Source organism: Amblyraja radiata, chromosome 7 (assembly GCF_010909765.2).
Source record: "Amblyraja radiata isolate CabotCenter1 chromosome 7, sAmbRad1.1.pri, whole genome shotgun sequence".
NCBI classification, from domain to species: domain Eukaryota; kingdom Metazoa; phylum Chordata; class Chondrichthyes; order Rajiformes; family Rajidae; genus Amblyraja; species Amblyraja radiata.
In genome coordinates, this window is record NC_045962.1 from 82,811,350 (window position 1) to 82,830,927 (window position 19,578).

The 19,578-nt window shown below is 46.1% G+C and overlaps 1 protein-coding gene across 3 annotated transcripts in view; it reads right to left on the bottom strand.

The window, feature by feature from the left end:
* Window positions 1-6,307: 6,307 nt before the first annotated feature.
* Window positions 6,308-19,578, bottom strand: part of sema5b (semaphorin 5B) — a 280,478-nt gene continuing 267,207 nt past the window's right edge. For all 3 annotated transcript variants that reach the window (XM_033024865.1, XM_033024863.1, XM_033024864.1), the window contains 2 exons: window positions 18,138-18,346; window positions 6,308-7,632 (listed from right to left, as the gene is read on the bottom strand). In XM_033024865.1, coding sequence (XP_032880756.1) covers window positions 7,480-7,632; window positions 18,138-18,346 — 362 coding nt within the window. In that variant the 3' untranslated portion in view covers window positions 6,308-7,479. The remainder of the gene's footprint in view (window positions 7,633-18,137; window positions 18,347-19,578) is intronic.

Here is a 19,578-nt window from a genome sequence, read left to right on the forward strand (position 1 = left end):
GGTCACCATAGACATCTCTGATCATTCTTGCTATTGAGGGAATGCAGCTTACGTTCACAAGGTTAATTCCCGGGATGGCAGGATGTTGACTGAATGGAGCAGCTGGACTTGTATACTCTGGAATTGAGAAGGATGATTGGGGATCTTATTGAAACATATAAGTGCTGAGGAAGAGGATTTCTTGGAATGTATGCGGGATAGTTATCTAAATCAACATGTAGAGGAACCAACGAGAGAGCAGGCTATTTTAGACTGGGTATTGAGTAATGAGGAAGGGTTAGTTAGCAGTCTTGTTGTACGTGCCCCCTTGGGCAAGAGTGACCATAATATGGTTGAGTTCTTCATTAGGATGGAGAGTGACATCGTTAATTCAGAAACAATGGTTCTGAACTTAAAGAAAGGTAACTTTGAGGGTATGAGACGTGAATTGGCCAAGATTGACTGGCAATTAATTCTAAAAGGGTTGACGGTGGATATGCAATGGAAGACATTTAAAGACTGCATGGATGAACTACAAAAATTGTTCATCCCAGTTTGGCAAAAGAATAAATCAGGGAAGGTAGTGCATCCGTGGATAACAAGGGAAATCAGGTATAGTATCAAAGCAAAGGATGATGCGTACAAATTAGCCAGAAAAAGCAGCATACCAGAGGCCTGGGAGAAATTCAGAGACCAGCAGAAGACAAAGGGCTTAATTAGGAAAGGAAAAATAGATTATGAAAGAAAACTGGCAGGGAACATAAAAACTGACTGCAAAAGTTTTTATAGATATGTGAAAAGAAAGAGATTAGTTAAAACAAATGTAGGTCCCTTGCAGTCAGAAACAGGTGAGTTGATCATGGGGAACAAGGATATGGCGGACCAATTGAATAACTACTTTGGTTCCGTCTTCACTAAGGAAGACATAAATAATCTGCCGGAAATAGCAGGGGACCGCGGGTCAAAGGAGTTGGAGGAATTGAGTGAATCCAGGTTAGTCGGGAAGTGGTGTTGGGCAAATTGAATGGATTAAAGGCCGATAAATCCCCAGGGCCAGAAAGGCTGCATCCCAGAGTACTTAAGGAAGTAGCTCCAGAAATAGTGGATGCATTAGTAATAATCTTTCAAAACTCTTTAGATTCTGGAGTAGTTCCTGAGGATTGGCGGGTAGCAAACGTAACCCCACTTTTTAAGAAGGGAGGGAGAGAGAAAACGGGGAATTACAGACCAGTTAGTCTAACATCGGTAGTGGGGAAACTGCTAGAGTCAGTTATTAAAGATGGGATAGCAGCACATTTGAAAAGTGGTGAAATCATTGGACAAAGTCAGCATGGATTTACAAAAGGTAAATCATGTCTGACGAATCTTATAGAATTTTTCGAGGATGTAACTAGTAGCGTGGATAGGGGATAACCAGTGGATGTGGTGTATCTGGACTTCCAGAAGGCTTTCGACAAGGTCCCACATAAGAGATTAGTATACAAACTTAAAGCACACGGCATTGGGGGTTCAGTATTGATGTGGATAGAGAACTGGCTGGCAAACAGGAAGCAAAGAGTAGGAGTAAACGGGTCCTTTTCACAATGGCAGGCAGTGACTAGTGGGGTACCGCAAGGCTCAGTGCTGGGACCCCAGCTATTTACAATATATATCAATGATGTGGATGAGGGAATTGAAAGCAATATCTCCAAGTTTGCGGATGACACTAAGCTGGGGGCAGTGTTAGCTGTGAGGAGGATGCTAGAAGTCTGCAAGGTGACTTGGATAGGCTGGGTGAGTGGGCAAATGTCTGGCAGATGCAGTATAATGTGGATAAATGTGAGGTTATCCATTTTGGTGGCAAAAACAGGAAAGCAGACTATTATCTAAATGGTGGCCGATTAGGAAAAGGGGAGATGCAGCGAGACCTGGGTGTCATGGTACACCAGTCATTGAAAGTAGGCATGCAGGTGCAGCAGGCAGTGAAGAAAGCGAATGGTATGTTAGCTTTCATAGCAAAAGGATTTGAGTATAGGAGCAGGGATGTTCTACTGCAGTTGTACAGGGTCTTGGTGAGACCACACCTGGAATATTGCGTACAGTTTTGGTCTCCAAATCTAGGGAAGGACATTATTGCCATAGAGGGAGTGCAGAGAAGGTTCACCAGACTGATTCCTGGGATGTCAGGACTGTCTTATGAAGAAAGACTGGATAGACTTGGTTTATACTCTCTAGAATTTAGGAGATTGAGAGGGGATCTTATAGAAACTTACAAAATTCTTAAGGGGTTGGACAGGCTAGATGCAGGAAGATTGTTCCCGATGTTGGGGAAGTCCAGGACAAGGGGTCACAGCTTAAGGATAAGGGGGAAATCCTTTAAAACCGAGATGAGAAAAACCTTTTTCACACAGAGAGTGGTGAATCTCTGGAACTCTCTGCCACAGAGGGTAGTTGAGGCCAGTTCATTGGCTATATTTAAGAGGGAGTTAGATGTGGCCCTTGCGGCTAAAGGGATCAGGGGGTATGGAGAGAAGGCAGGTACGGGATACTGAGTTGGATGATCAGCCATGATCATATTGAATGGCGGTGCAGGCTCGAAGGGCCGAATGGCCTACTCCTGCACCTATTTTCTATGTTTCTATGTTTCTATAAGATTATTAAGGGTTTGGACACGCTAGAGGCAGGAAACAAGTTCCCGATGTTGGGGGAGTCCAGAAGCAGGGTCCACAGTTTAAAAATAAGGGGTAAGCCATTTAGAACGGAGATGAGGAAAAACTTTATCACACAGAGAGTTGTGAGTCTGTGGAATTCTCTGGCTCAGAGGGCGGTGGAGGTCGGTTCTCTGGATGCTTTCAAGGGAGAATTAGATAGAGCTCTTAAAGATAGCGGAGTCAAGGAATATGGTAGAGAAGGCAGTAACGGGGTACTGATTGTGGATGATCAGCCATGATCACAGTGAATGGCGGTGCTGGCTCGAAGCGCCGAATGGCCTACTCCTGCACCTATTGTCTATTGTCTATTATGTCCTATATGATACAATGAAAGAAACAAACTCGGAGGATGGGGTGGCGCTGTGGCCGCGACATGGTTTTGTGAAGGGGAAGTCCTGTTTAACGAATTTGCTCGAATTCTTTGAGGAAGTAACAACCCGGGTGGATAAAGGGGAACCGGTGGATGTGGTATACTTGGACTTCCAAAAGGCTTTTGACAAGGTGCCACATAAGAGACTATTGCTAAAAATAAAAAATTATGGAATTGGGGGTAATATATTAGCATGGGTAGAGGATTGGCTAACAAATAGGAAGCAGAGAGTGGGGATAAATGGTTCATACTCGGGATGGCAACCGGTAACTAGCGGGGTTCCGCAAGGGTCGGTGCTGGGACCCCAGTTGTTCACAATTTATATAAATGATTTGGAGGAGGGAACCAAGTGTAATATATCAAAATTTGCGGACGATACAAAAATGGGAGGAAAAGTAGGGGATGAGGAGGATAGGAAGAGTCTGCAAAAGGATATAGATAAGCTAGGTGAGTGGGCAACAACTTGGCAGATGAAGTTTAATACTAATAAATGTGAAGTCATTCACTTTGGGAAAAAAAATGATAGGGCAAGTTATTTTCTAAATGAGGAGGAGCTGCGTTGTAATGCAACGCAAAGGGATCTAGGGGTATTAGTACATGAATCACTAAAAGTTAGTATGCAGGTGCAGCAAGCAATCAGGAAGGCCAATGGAGTTTTGGCCTTTATTGCTAGGGGGATTGAGTATAAAAACACGGAGGTCTTGCTGCAGCTGTACACAGTATTAGTGAGACCACATTTGGAATACTGTGTACAGTTCTGGGGTCCATACTTAAGAAAGGATGTACTAGCCCTGGAGGCAGTGCAGCGAAGGTTTACAAGATTAATTCCTGCAATGAGGGGATTGACATATGAGGAAAGGTTAAGTAGGCTGGAACTCTACTCTTTGGAGTTTAGAAGAATGAGAGGCGATCTCATTGAAACATATAAGATCGTGAGGGGCCTTGATCGGGTGGATGCACCGAGGATGTTCCCAATGATCGGGGAAACTAGAACTAGGGGACATAGTTGCAGAATAAGGGGGGGCTCTTTTAAAACTGAGATGAGGAAGAACTTCTTCACCCAGAGGGTGGTTAATTTATGGAATTCACTGCCCCAGGGAGCAGTGGAAGCAGAAACTTTAAATATATTTAAGACTAAAATAGATGGTTTTTTAGCTGCCAAGGGGATAAGGGGCTACGGGGAGAGGGCAGGGATATGGACCTAGGTATGGTTAGTATAGTAAGACCTGAGTGATCTCCTGGACAAGTGTCGATCGCCTAGATTGGGGTCGGAGAGGAATTTCCCGGATTTTTTTCCCGAATTGGACCTGGGTTTTTATCCGGTTTTTTGCCTCCCCCAGGAGATCACGAGGTTTTTGGGGTGGAGAGGGGTGATAGCGGTATAAAGGGGAGGGTAGTGTCTTGTGTTCTGTGTCTTGTGTCTACTGTTTGTGGGTAAGTGTGTCTGTTTAGTGTTCAGCCATGAGCGAATGGCGGTGCGGGCTCGACGGACCTGGTGGTCTACTCTCGCACCTACTTTCTATGTTTCTATGTCTATGTTTCTATGACCCGACTCCGGGGAGCTTCGGAGGCTTCGGCTGCGAGCCCTGTGGACGGTAACATCGGGAGCTTGCAGATCCCTGGTTGGTGACCGATTCTCGGGAGCTCCCGCAACAGCAGCTTCGTCCGCCCCAAGTCACGGGGTTTGAATCGGCCCAATAGCGGAGCTTGGAATCGGCCGCGGGATTTACCATCACCCGGCGGGGGCTTCTGCATCGAGAGCCTCGATCGCCTCAACACAGCGGGACAATAAGCAAGGAAGAGATAAGACTTTTTGCCTTCCATCACAGTGAGGAGGTGCCTGGAGATTCACTGTGATGGATGTTTGCGTAAAATTGTGTTAATTGTGTGATCTGTTGCTTTTTTTTGTCATGACCGCGAGGTACAAAATTTTATTCAAACTTTGGTTTGCATGACAATAATGGAAATTCAACTCAATTCAAACACAGAACGCGTATATGTAATGGTATCACAACGTTAGAGGATGAATCTTCCTGTGTACAGTTCTTCATCTGTGAACAACCTGGTCATCTCAAACAGCAAGAGGCTCATTCCACTGGAGCAATGGATGAAGCAGTGGCTTAGACCTTCCAAACACTTCCAGATGAAAGAGTCTCATCAAGGAACAACGGTGCTTTAGACTGGGAACCATTGCCACTTGATTCATTCTGGATTATTGGTTCAGCATGTGCAGGAAGGAACTGCAGACGCTTGTTTAAACCAAAGATAAGACACAAAATGTTGGAGTAACTCAGCGGGACAGGCGGCAGCTCTGGAGGGAAGGGTCGGAAGAAGGGTCTCGACCTGAAGGGTCTCTCGTCACCAATTCCTTTTCTCCAGGCATGCCGCCTGTCACACTGAGTTACTCCAACACTTTGTGTCAGTCTTACTGGGTCAATAGTTTTCTTACTTCAAAGGTAATTAGTCTTGGAGGCCGTAATAGTTGAACAATAATATCATAGAATAGTTATGCTAGAGGAAAACATTCATTGTTTGGTTTTAGAAATACAGGGTGGCACAGCGGTAGAGTTGCTGCCTTACAGCACCAGAGACCCAGGTTCGATCCTGCTGTCTGTACAGAGTATGTACATTCTCTCCGTGACCTGCGTGAGTTTTCTCCCTGTGTTCCAGTTTCCTCCCACATGCCAAAGATGTACAGGTTTGTAGGGTAATTGGCTTTTGTAAAATTGTAAATTGTCCCTAGTGTGTGTAGTGCAGTGTTAGTGTATGGGGATCAACTGGCGGGCGCGACTCGGTGGGTCGAAGGGCCTGTTTCCGCGCTGTATCTCTAAAGTAAACTAAAAAGATACAAGCGTGGAAACGTGCCCTTCGGCCCATTGAGTGCACGCCGAACATTGATCACCCATACACCAATAAAATTGTAAATTGTCCCTAGCGTTGGTCTGCATGGCCGCATTCTCTGTTTTAGTTTGGTTTAGTTTAGAGATACAGCGTGGAAACAGTCCCTTCCCACCACCGAGTCCGTGCCGACTAGTGATCCCCTACACATTAGCCCCCCCCCCCCCCCCCTACACACAGTAGGGACAATTTACATTTACCAATTAATCTGCAAACATGTGCGTCTTTGGAGTGTGGGAGGAAACCGGAGATCTCAGAGAAAACCCGCGCAGGTCACTGGGAGAACCTGCAAACTCCGTACAGACAGCACCCGAAGCATGCATGTTGTACCATTCCGTCCCCTCTCAAATAAACCAAGCACAGGAGTAAATGTTCTTTGTAAAAAGCATGTTTGATCCATCAATTGTACAACAGAAAAAAAATACAGTTGCTTTAAATATCTCACAAGAATTCCATCCAATTAATTTCCGATGGTATAAATTGATTTGCTGGAAGTCCCTGATCAACAAAAAAACAAAACAAATGTTGGCTTTGTCCTTCTGAATGTTAACCCTTCTCTTTCCTGCCTCTCAAAAGCCAAACCCATCACATTTTACAGGGTGGTCATTAATCAACTGACTTCCCTACCAAAAAAAGAAAAGCATTTCACATTTTTACTCGATGTCAAAGGAGGATGAGGAAAGGGAAGGAATGAGAGGGGGGGGGGGGGAGGGGACACGTTACAAGCAACGGGGTCAGAGTAAAAACAAGGAACGTCCTGGTTGTCCTACCAATGGAGGGGGTGAAATGCAGAGGACACTGATAACATAAACACTGGTTTGGATCTTTTGTGGCTAACCCACCCCCCCCACTTCTAAACAGTAAACTCTATGTAAGACTATGTTTTCTTTTGTTGCTACTGTTAGTCTCCCCAGAACGTCCAACTGAAAAGAAACACTGGAAAGGGGGAAAGCGAAAAAAGAAACTTTTCGATTAATTAAAAAAAATAATGTCATTTCCCCCCCCCCCCCCCCCCCCCCCCCCCCCTGGTCTCGGTTTGTTGGGACTATTTCCACGTTCTCGTTCTACAGTTACATTCTCAAAGTTCCACTTTCTGATATACCAATTAATCTCGGAGAGAAAATCTTCAGCAATTCTACAGTTTCATAGAGAGAGCGAGAGGGGTGACGTGTTGCCGCGGCAACCCTTTGTATAGTTCGGCAATCGTGGCGGCCATTTTCCCAGCTGAGTTTGGCCATTTCCTGTCAGAAACGAATTATATCTCGTCGTCCGTGAGTCTATATATATATATATATATTTGTTTTTAAATCCATTGCTCCTTAAAGTCCTGGTTTTCTCAGAAGTCTTAAGCAAGTTTCGAGGGTTCTGGACTGTGGATCTTGAAGGAGTGCAAATCTTCAACGAAGGACCTCAAGAAAATTTGATCCGTGATTGGCTGATGCTATGATGCGTATGTGCGTTGCGATGATTATGGTTTGCTTGCAGAGGTCCTTCCTGGGTTCAATTCGAAGCACCATCTCCGTGGGAGTTACCTGTAGGTAGTTAGGTGTAGGTTCTTCCGGGTGAAGAATCAGGCTTGTAGTCATACTTATTCAGGCTCGTAGGATAATACGTAGTGGTGTACACATTTGTCTGTTGTAGGGAGGAGAAATAGTTGCTTCTGTCGTCAGGAATCAAATTGTTCTTGTTCAGCGTCTAAGGTCATATAAAAAGAGAAATATTTTAGGTTAGGGATAATGTTCGGCTTTAGACATTAGTCTTTAGGCTAAAATTTAGAGATACGGTTCGGCCCACCGAGTCCGCGCCGACCAGTGGTCACCCTGTGCACTGGCACTATCCTACACACACTAGGCACAATTTACAATTTTACCGAAGCCAATTAATCTACAAACCTGCATATCTTTGGAGCGTGGGAGGAAACCGGAGCACCTGGAGAAAACCCCTGTGGTCACGGGGAGAAGGTACATACTCCATGGTGACAGCACCCGTGGTCAGGATCGAACCTGGGTCTCTGCCGCTGCCACTGTGCCAACCCTATTAATCAATCAAAGGCTATTTAAGCCAAGTCCGCCAATTTAAGAAATCAAAAAAATAAGCATGTATTTCTGTCTCATTGACATAGATACATAGATACATAGCAAATAGGTGCAGGTGTAGGCCATTCGGCCCTTCGAGCCTGCACCACCATTCAATAAGATCATGGCTGATCATATTGACAGACCAGAATCCCCACCATTGACACCATCTGGGCTTCAGAGAACACAATCAGAGACTTGTCTCACCACCGGCCATTCTTTCTTCTCCCTGCTCCCATCCGTCAGAAGGTACAGAAACTTGAATGCGCGCACCACCAGACTCAGGAACAGCTTCTTCCCCTCTGTTATCAGGCTTCTGAATCGTCCTTCCATAGGTCATAAGATCATAAGTGATCATACGGCACAGAATTTGTGGGCCGAATGGCCCGCTCCTGTGCTGGACTGTTCCATGTTCAGGTGTGGTTACCATTTTGTTTTAATTTATTCGTTCATGGAATATAATTGGAAAATGGACATTTATTGTCCATCTCGGAATGAATTATAGGAATTCATAAGTTCATAAGTAACAGGAGCAGAAATTAGGCCATTCAGCCCATCAAGTCTACTTGCCCATTCAAATGCTGATCTATCTCTCCCTCCAAACCCCATTCTCCTGCCTTCTCCCCATAACCTCCTATACTAATCAAGAATGTATCTATCTCTGCCTTAAACATATCCACTGACTCGGCCTCCACAGCCTTCTGTGGCAATGAATTCCGCAGATTCACCACCTATAAGTTCGGGTACTGTCCGATTCACCTCTACCCCATTGCGGACATTGGACCTTGTCTGTGAAACTGGTGCACTACAATGCTGAGAACTATATTCTGCATTTTCCCCTTTGTTCTTCTATCAAAAAAAACTTGGCCTGGTATAAATGTAAATTGTCCCTAGTGTGTGTAGGGTAGTGTTAATGTGTGGATCGCTGGTCGATGCGGACTCAGTGGACCGAAGGGCCTGTTTTAGCGTTGTATCTTTAAACCCCTTGGAATGCCTCCGAAGCAAACGTAACTATCGCAGTGTGCCAAAAACCTTAGACGTACAGCGGTGAAAGATGGTGCAGCGGTAGAGCTGCTGCCTCACAGCGCCAGAGACCCGGGTTCAATCCCGACCACGGGTACTCTCTGTATGTAGTTTGTACCTTCTCCCCGTGACCTGCGTGGGTTTTCCCCGGGTGCTCCGGTTTCCTCCCACACTTGAAAGACGTGCAGGTTTGTCGGTTAATCGGCTTTGGTAAAAAATTATAAATTGTCCCTCGTGTGTGTGTGTGGGTGTGTGTGTGTGTGTGTGTGTGTGTGTGTGTGTGTGTGTGTGTGTGTGTGTGTGTGTGTGTGTATCTGTGTGTGTGTGTGTGTGTGTGTGTGTGTGTGTGTGTGTGTGTGTGTGTGTGTGCGTGCGTGCGTGCGTGCGTGCGTGCGTGTGTGTGTGTGTGTAGGATAGTGCTGGTGTTCGGGAATCGCTGGTCGGCACGGACTCGGCGGGCCGAAGGGCCTGTTTCCGCCCTCTATCTCAAAACTAATTGAAAAACTGCCAAATTTTCCTTGTGGAGAAGGATATGGAAAGAATCAAGATGCCAATGCTGATTTAAATTTTACTTAAGCTGAAGTCTTAGACCACTTGATTAAGAATCAAAATTATTTGAAAAAAGGTTCTTTAATTAAGCTTGTCCTCAGAGTGATGGATCTATGTGCATTACTGCATTCTGCAATGTGAATATATAATAAGGAACTAATTATTTGTTTAAACCCTTTGTTGGTGAATGTCTGACCCATTGGACGTAAAACTCCCTTCATGGATGTTGAGGTTGGGTGTGGTCATGGTGGAAAGGGGTCAGTGAGGTTTCTTTGGAGACTGCTGCCCTCTAAATAACAACTCCTGTTGGCTTTGCCTCTCAGGAGAGGCTGAGGACATTGGGAACGCTGGTCTTTGAGAGATTTAATGCAATTGTTGAAATAATAGAGTTTTAATCACCGAGATAGAGTCATAGAGTCACAGTGTGGAAACAGGCCCTTCAGCCCAACTTGCCCACACCGACCAACATGTCCCAGCTACACTATTCCCACTGCCTGCGTTTGGTCCATATGCCTCCAAACTTGTCCTATCCATGTACCTGTCAAACTGTTTCTTAAACTTTGGGATAGTCCCAGCCTCAACTACACCCTCTGGCAGCTCGTTCCACATACCCATCACCCTTTGCGTGAAAAAGTTACCCCTCAGGTTCCTATTAAATCTTTCCTCCTTCGCCTTAAACCCATGCCCTCTGGTCCTCGATTTACCTTCTCTGGGCAAGAGACTCTGTGCATCTACCCGGACTATTCCTCTCATGATTTTATACACCTCTATAAGATCAGAACCTCATCCTCCTGCGCTCCTGGGAACAGAGTCCCAGCCTGCTCAACCTCTCCCTAAAGCTCAGACCCTCTAGTCCTGGCAACATCCTCGTAAATCTTCTCTGCACCTTTTCCAGCTTGACAACATCTTTCCTATAACATGGTGCCCAGAACTGAACACAATAAGGAGAGACTATTCCCACCGGTAAACAGATTGGGAATCAGAGGACACTGATCAAAGATAATTGGAAACAGAATCAGAGAGGAGATGAGTAGATAGCGTTTAAATGTAGCAAGTTGTGGAACTTGCTGCCTGGAGGGACAGCGCGAGCAGCTTCATTAGTAACAAAAATGAAATGGAGAGACATTTGAAAGGGGAATTTTTTTTCAGCAGAACTATCGAAGAAGACTTTCAAACAAACACGGTCACGGTAGACTTTATGGCGGCACGTTCGTGCAGCGGTAGAGGTGCTGCCTTACAGCGCCAGAGACCCGGGTTCAATCCTGACTACGGCGTTTGTACGCTCTCCCCGTGAGTTTTCTCCAACCTCTCTTTAGGCGTTAGAGATACAGCGTGGAAACAGGCACTTTGGCCCACCAAGCCCACGCTGACCAGTGATCACCCAGTACGTTAGCACTATCCTACACACTAGGGACAATTTACAAATTTTACCGAAGCCAATTAACCCACAAACCCGTACGTCTTTGGAGTGTGGAAGGAAACTGAAGCACCCCGAGAAAACCCACGCGATAACGGGGAGGACGTGCAAACTCTGTACAGACAGCACCCGTGGTCAGGACAAACCCAGGCCTTTGGCGCTGTAAGGCAGCAACTCTACGGCTGCGCCACCGTGCCGCCCCTTTGTACGTTTTCTGTACGGAGTCTGTCCGTTCTCCCCCAGACCTGCATGGGTTTCCTCCGGCTGCTCTGGCTTCCTCCCACACTCCAAAGACGTACAGGTTTGTAGGTTAATTGGCTTGGTATAATTGTAAATTATCCCTAGCGTGTGTGGGATAGTGTTAGTGTGCGGGGATCGCTGGTCGGCACGGACTCGGTGGGCCAAAAGGACCTGTTTCCGCGCTGTATCTCTAAACTAAGCTAAACTAAATAAAACTAATCCAAGCAGTGTTCTTGTAAACTTCCTTCACATCTTTTCCAAACCGTCCACATGGTTCTGCTAATCTTGGCCAAATTGGAGAGGCTAGGACTTTAAAATGGGGTAAAAGCTTCAGGGCTGCTGGGAGATTTGGTCAATTTGGAATTGCTCTCTGCAGAACTGGGACAAGCTGCGGAGTGGTGCCAGTTGGTCTGGAGCCTAGATACAAGATGCAAGAAAAGAATGGGAACTTCTGTAGACCCTGTTAATTAGGTGCAAAATGTATAGAATGGATTGGATGACTGCAAACCAGACATACACCTTGTAAATAATTGTAAATAATGTTGCAGAGTTTCACTTTGCCTAATGTTGATTGGATGAGGTATTGAGCCTTGTCTGGGTTTCTTGCAGATCAGGGTAAATGTTGCTATGTTTGCGTCCCTGAGAAGCCCTGTTTGAATACAATGTATTAGCTGCTGTATTATTGGGTTATGGAAATGTCTGTATGGGGTTAATTGATATCTGGAATTGGATTGTAAAGAGACCACCCCCTGTGGTTTGGCCCCTCAAGGTCCGGGGGCCTATAGAAGCCGCTGCCACGAGGTCCCGCGTTGAGCTTCTGAGAGAGCGCTTGGGACTGCGTGACCTTCTGGAGTGTCTCTGTTTGAGCGAGGCCAAGAGGGCTTGAACAGGCAGATACGAGGATCGAACCCGCGGTGGTTACGTACAATGGTGGGAAATGGAATTGTGTTTTGTTAAAGTAAAGGTTAGAAACATAGACATAGAAACATAGAAAATAGGTGCAGGAGTAGGCCATTCGGCCCTTCGAGCCAGCACCGCCATTCAATATGATCACGGCTGATCATCCAACTCAGTATCCTGTACCTGCCTTCTCTCCATACCCCCTGATCCCTTTAGCCACAAGGGCCACATCTAACTCCCTCTTAAATAAATTAGTTGATCAAGTGCTTGATTCAGTGGTTTTTGACTGAAACTAGACATTCAACGGCGACCAGAAAAACGCTACGACTCTTTGGGCAACTGAAGAGACTACTCACGACCATACAGGCGACACCCTGGCGACATGTCGCGGGGTGAAGCATGTTTGATTGTGATTAGTCGCCCAAAGAGTCGTACCTTGTTCTGGTCGCCGCTGGATTTTCAACATGTTGAAAATTTTCGGCGACTTGTGACGACCTATGACGGGTGCTGGCAGTCGCTGAAAAAGTTGCGGAAGTGGGACAGGCCCATAAGGCATTTGAGGTATGATAAAGGAGAAGAAAGATTTGTTTTTCAATGGACTGTTCGCAACCACAGTTAATCCCAGGGCATTTCACATCTGAAGAAGGATTGCTTTTGTAATATAATGGTAATTAACTCACACAGACTCTCACATCCTATGATACAATAATCCCTTTGATATTAACGGAGGGATAAACATTGTCATACATTTAAATAAGTGGATTGGGAACTTTCATGTATTTCTCAACTTTTATACCATAGAGGAGGTCAATAATCTTAACAATCATCTATCACCAGTTATACCCCTGGAGGCTATTCTCTCCCATACAGGCTTGGATAGAGTGGATGTGGAGAGGATGTTTCCACTAGTGGGAGAGTCTAGGACTAGAGGTCATAGCCTCAGAATTAAAGGATGTTCTTTTAGGAAGGAGATGAGGAGACATTTGTTTGTCAGAGGGTGGTGAATCTGTGGATTTTTTTGCCACAGAAGGCTGCGGAGGCTAAGACAGTGGATATGTTTAAGGCAGAGATAGATAGATTCTTGATTAGTACGGGTGTCAGAGGTTATGGGGAGAAGGTAGGAGAATGGGGTTAGGAGGGAGTGATAGATCAGCCATGATTGAATGGCACAGTAGACTTGATGGGCCGAATGGCCTAATTCTACTACTATCACATATGACCATATCCACTCACACCCACTCTAGAAGGGTGGCATGGTGGCACAGAGTTGCTGCCTTACAGCGTCAGAGGTTCGATCCTGACTACGGGTGCTGTCTGTACGGAGTTTGTACGTTCTCCCCGTGATCTGCGTGGGTTTTCTCCGAGATCTTCGGTTTCCTCCAACACTCCAAAGACATACAGGTTTGTATGTTAATTGGCTTGGTATAATTGTAAAATTGTCCCTAGTGTGTGTAGGATAGTAGGATAGTGTACTATAGGAATCTCTAAACTAAATGAACTAAACCAGACAGAGACACAAGGAACTGTAGGTGAAGCTCAACAAAAAAAAGACACAAAATGCTGGAGTAACTCAGCGGGTCAGGCAGCATCTTAGTTTTTTTTTTGTTTTAGAGATACAGCGCGGAAACAGGCCCTTCGGTCCACCTAGTCCATGCCGACCAGCGAACACCCTGCACACTAACTCTATGCCACACACAATTTACAATATTTACTGAAGCCATTTAGCCTACAAACCTGTACGTCTTTGGAGTGTGGGACGAAACCAGAGCACCAGAAGAAAACAAAAGCGGTCACAGGGAGAAAGTCCAAACTCCATACAGACAACAGTCATAGTCAGGATCGAACCCGGGTCTCGGGCGCTGTAAGGCAGCAACTCTGCCACTGCGCCACAGTGCTCTGGAGAATATGGACTGGTGACTTTTCGGGTCATAGAAAATAGGTGCAGGAGGAGGCCATTCGGCCCTTCTAGCCAGCACCGCCATTCATTGTGATCATGGCTGATCATCCCCTATCAATAACCCGTGCCTGTCTTCTCCCCATTGACTCCACTAGCCCCTAGAGCTCTATCTAACTCTCTCTTAAATCCATCCAGTGATTTGACCTCCACTGCCCTCTGTGGCAGGGAATTCCATAAATTCACAACTCTCTGGGTGAAAAAGTTTTTTCTCACCTCAGTCTTAAATGACCTCCCCTTTATTCTAAGACTGTGGCCCCTGGTTCTGGACTCGCCCAACATTGGGAACAGGTCCCTTCTTCAGGCTCACCACACTGGACAATTTACAGCAGGCAATTCATCATCAATTCTTTGGGATGAGTGAGGAAACTGGACCTCAGGCGAGGGGGTCAATAAGGAGAACTTGCGAACTCCACCCAGACAGCGCCGGAGGTCGGAATTGAACCGCGGTTGCCGGAGCTGTGAAGCAGGAGCACTGACTGTTGTGGAAACATGAGAGACTGCAGATGCTTGAATATTCAGCACAAAAGCAAAGTGCTGAAGGAACTCAGCGTCCGTGAGGGGAATGGACGTTCCTCGTTGGGTATCAGTCAGAAAATGTTCTCAACCCGAAACATCCTCTAGCCCTTTAATCGAGTTTAGTTTATTGACACATGTACTGAGGTACACAGTGAAAAGCTTTTGTTGCGTACTATCCAGTCGGCGGGAAAGATTACACCCAAACCATCCACAGTGTACATAGGATAAAGGGAACGACATTTAGTGTAAGATAAACTCCAGTATCGTCCAAATAAAGATATGTAGGAAGGAACTGCAGATATTGGTTTATACTGAAGATATGCAGGACATATCTACTGAAGACACAAGGAATTGCAGGTTCTACTCCTATCATTTATGACCTTCTGACATCTATCCACTTCAATGAGAGGTGATGCTCAACAAAAAAATGACACAAAATGCTGGAGTAACTCAGCGGATCTGGCAACATCGCTGGAGAAAAGGAATAGATGAATTCCTATTTCTGGAAGGAATAGGTCATGAGTTCCATTTCTTCAAAGAAGCTGCCTGACCTGCTGAGTTACTCCAGCATTGTGTGTCGATCTCTGATTATCTATTATTCTAAGGTCTCATTGAAGTGGATAGATGTCAGAAGGTCATAAGTGATAGGAGTAGAATTGGGCCATTCGGCCCATCAAGTCTACTCTACCATTCAATCTATCTCTCCCTCCTAACCCCCTTTCCCCTGCCTTCTCCCCATAACATCTGACACCCGTACTAATCAAAAATCTATCTATCTCTGCCTTAAAAATATCCACTGACTTGGCCTCCACAGCACTTCTGTGGCAAAGAATTCCTCTGACTAAAGAAATGTCTCCTCATCTCCTTCCTACAAGAACGTCCTTTAATTCTAAGGCTGTGACCTCTAGTCCTGGACTCTCCCACTAGTGGAGACATCCTTTCCACATCCACCCTATCCAAGCCTGGCTAGTTGGTGAGAGGACGGTTCAGTTGCCTGATAATATGTGACTGATGGAACTGCTAGCAGTGTAGCTGTCCCACAGTGCTGCACTGGCATACCAGCCGGTTATGGTGTTCGGGGCCCTGAAGGGGCGTCTGTGCCCACGGCTTTTTGTACCCAAAGGGGAGGGTGCGACTCACAAGGCCAAGTCCCACACAGATTGCTTCCAAGATGGCGTCCGACCCAGGTGACTATTTGCGTGCTGGCTGCAGAATCAGATCTACAGTCACATATTACAATCGCTCCACACTCTTAAATCGATCCATACACTGCAAATGGGTCGATTGTAATCAAGTAGTATCGGTCCGCTGACTGGTTAGCACGCACCAAGAGCTTTTCACTGCCCCTCGGTACACGTGACAATAGACTAATCTGTAACTGTCAGTAGTGCATCGGGTGGCACGGTGGCGTAGCGGTAGAGTTGCTGCCTTAATGCCGCATAGACCCGGCTACGATCCTGACCACGGGTGCTGTCTGTACGGAGTTTGCACGTTCTCCCAGTGACCTGTGTGAGTTTCCTCCCACACTCCAAAGACGTACGTGCCTGCAGGTTAATTGGCTTGGCATACTGTAAATGTAAATTGTTCCTTTTGTGTGTTCACTTCAGTTTAGGTTATTGCCACATGTAGCGAGGTACAGCGACAAGCTTTTGCTGCGTGCTAACCAGTCAGCAGAAAGACAATATTACAATCGATCCATTTACAGTGTATACAGTGCATTCAGAAAGTATTCAGAAAGTACCCCTTCACCTATTCCACATTTTGTTACGTTACAGCCTTATTCTAAAATAGATTAAATTCCTTTTTTTTTATCATCAATCTACGCACAATACCCCATAATAAAAAAGTGAAAACAGGTGTTTTTGCAAATAATTAAAAAGAATTAACTGAAATATCAAAATTGAGCTTAGGTTCATCCTGTCTCCACTGATTATCCTTGAGATGTTTCTACAACTTGATTGGAGACCACCAGTGGTAAATTAAATTGATTGGACATGATTTGGAAAGGCACACACCTGTCTATATAAGGTCCCACATTTGACAGTGCGTGTCAGAGCAAAAACCTAGCCATGAAGACGAAGGAATTGTCCGTAGACCTCCGAGACAGGAATATGTCGAGACACTGATCTGGGGAAAGGTATAAAACAATTTCTGCAGCATTGCAGGTCCCGAAGAGAGCAGTGGCCTCCGTCATTCTTAAATGGAAGAACTTTAGAACCACCAGGACTCTTCATAGAGCTGGCCGCCCGGCCAAACTGAGCAATCGGGGGGAGAAGGGCCCTGGTCAGGGAGGTGACCAAGAACCTGATGGTCATTCTGACAGAGCTCCAGAGTTCCTCTGTGGAGATGGGAGAACCTTCCAGAAGGACAACTATATCTGCAGCACTCCACCAATCAGGCCTTTATGGTGGAGTGGCCAGACGGAAGCCACTCCTCAGTAAGAGGCACAAGACAGCCTGCTTGGAGTTTGCCAAAAGGCACCTAAACAAGATTCTCTGGTATGATGAAACCAAGATTAAACTATTTGGCCTGAATGCCAAGCGTCACGTTTGGAGGAAACTAGGCACCGCTCATCACCTGGCCAATACCATACCTACGGTGAAGCATGGTGGTGGCAGCATCATGCTGTGGGGATGTTTTTCAGCGGCCGGCACTGGGAGACTAGTCAGGATCGAGGGAAAAATGAATGGAGCAAAGCACAGAGAGATCCTTGATGAAAACCTGCTCCAGAGCATTCTGGACCTCAGACTGGGGCGGAGGTTCACCTTCCAACAGGACAATGAACCGAAGCACACAGCCAAGACAACGCAGGAGTGGCTTTGTGACAAGTCTGTGAATGCCCTTGAGTGGCCCAGCCAGAGACCGGACTTGAACCTGTTCGAATATCTCTGGAGGGACCTGAAAATAGCTGTGCATCGACGCTCCCCATCTAACCTGACAGAGCTGGAGAGGATCTGCAGAGAAGAATGGGAGAAATTACCCAAATACAGGAGTGCCAAGCTTGTAGCGTCATACCCAAGAAGACTTGAGGCTGTAATCGCTGCCAAAGGTGCCTCAACAAAGTACTGAGTAAAGGCTCTGAGTACTTATGTAAATGTGATATTTCTGTTATTTATTTTTAATTACTTTGCAAAATTTTGAAACACCTTTTGCTTTTTTATTATGGGGTATTGTGTGTAGATTGATGATAAAAAAAAAATGAATGTAATCCATTTTAGAATAAGACTGTAACGTAACATAATGTAGAAAAAGTGAAGGGGTCTGAATACTTTCTGTATGCAATGTAGATACATGATAAGGGAATAACGTTGAGTGCAAGGTAAATCCAGCAAAGTCCGTTCAAGGTTCATCAAGGAGATAGATAGTAGTTCAGCACTGCTCTCTGGCTGTGGTAGGGTGATTCGTTTGCCTGATAGTGCTGGTGTACGGGGTCGGCAAGGACTCGGTGGGCCGATGGGCCCGTTTCTGCACCGCTTCACGAAAACTCAAACTAAACAAAAAAGCAAATGTAAACTGAACCTACCTTGATTTCCATCGGATTGTAGAGCTCATTCTTGTTCGCCTGAGTGCTGCCCTTGTAGTTGAGGTGGTTGGGGGTGCTGGGGTGAATGACTGTCGACTCCTGAGATTGCCTGTAGCATCGCTGGTAGTACACGTAGATGAGCAGGGTGAGCAGGCTGGTGCCCAGGAAGGTAGACACACCTGTGGCAACCAGGTGGTAGATGCTGAAACCTGGGTGGGCAAATGGTAGTCGTTGAGTGAAGCTGGCACCATCCATCATGAAGCCAACAGACAGGCCGAGGGCGGGAGTGTGAATTTAGTTTAGTTGGAGAGATACAGCATGGAAAACAGGCCCCTCGAGTCTGCACACACCAGTAATCCCCTACACACACCAGGTACAATTTTACAACTATGCCAAGCCAAATTACCTGTACGTCTTTGGAGTGTGGGAGGAAACCAAAGATCTCTGAGAAAACCCAAGCAGGTCACAGGGAGAACGTGCAAACTCAATATAGACAGCCCCCGTAGTCGGGACGGAACCCAGGTCTCTGGCGCTGCAAGCGTTGTAAGGCAGCAACTCTAACGTTGCCTTATCTATCAATAACATTGGACAATAGGTGCAGGAGTAGGCCACTCGGCCCATCGAGCCAGCACCGCCATTCAATTGTGATCATGGCTGAACATCCACAATCAGTACCCCGTTCCTGCCTACTCCCCATATCCCTTGACTCCGCTATCTTTAAGAGCTCTATGTAACTCTCTCTTGAAAGCATCCAGAGAATTGGCCTCCACTGCCTTCTGAGGCTGAGAATTCCACAGATTCATAACTCTCTGTGTGAAAATGTTTTTCCTCATCTCCGTTCTAAATGGCCTACCCCTTATTCTTAAACTGTGACCCTGTTCCTGGAATCCCCCAACATCGGGAACATGTTTCCTGCCTCCAGCGTGTCCAATCCTTTAATAATCTTATATGTTTTAATAAGATTCCCTCTCATCCTTCTAAACTCCAGAGTGTACAAGCCCAGCCGCTCCATTCTATCAACGTATGACAGTCCCGCCATCCCGGGAATTAACCTCGTGAACCTACGCTGCACTCCCTCAATAGCAAGAATGTCCTTCCTCAAATTTGAAGACCAAAACTGCACACAATACTCCAGGTGTGGTCTCACTGCGGTCTGTGAAGAGCTCCGACCGCCGGCTTGCGGCCCATAACACCCTGAAGCTGCGTAGGAAAGTGCCGATTCGGGACCTGCAAGACGCGGAATGTGTTCCACCGCCTGTACATCGGGCCGTCTGTAACGGCGACTACCGAGGGTCTATAGCCCCGACCACAGATGAACAAAGGAGGAGGACTGGCTGAACTTTGTGAATATTGCTGCGGTGGATGTTTGTGTTAAATATTTATTGTGTATTGTGTGCTCTTTTTAAGTGTATCGCTGCTGGCAAATTCATTTCACTGCATG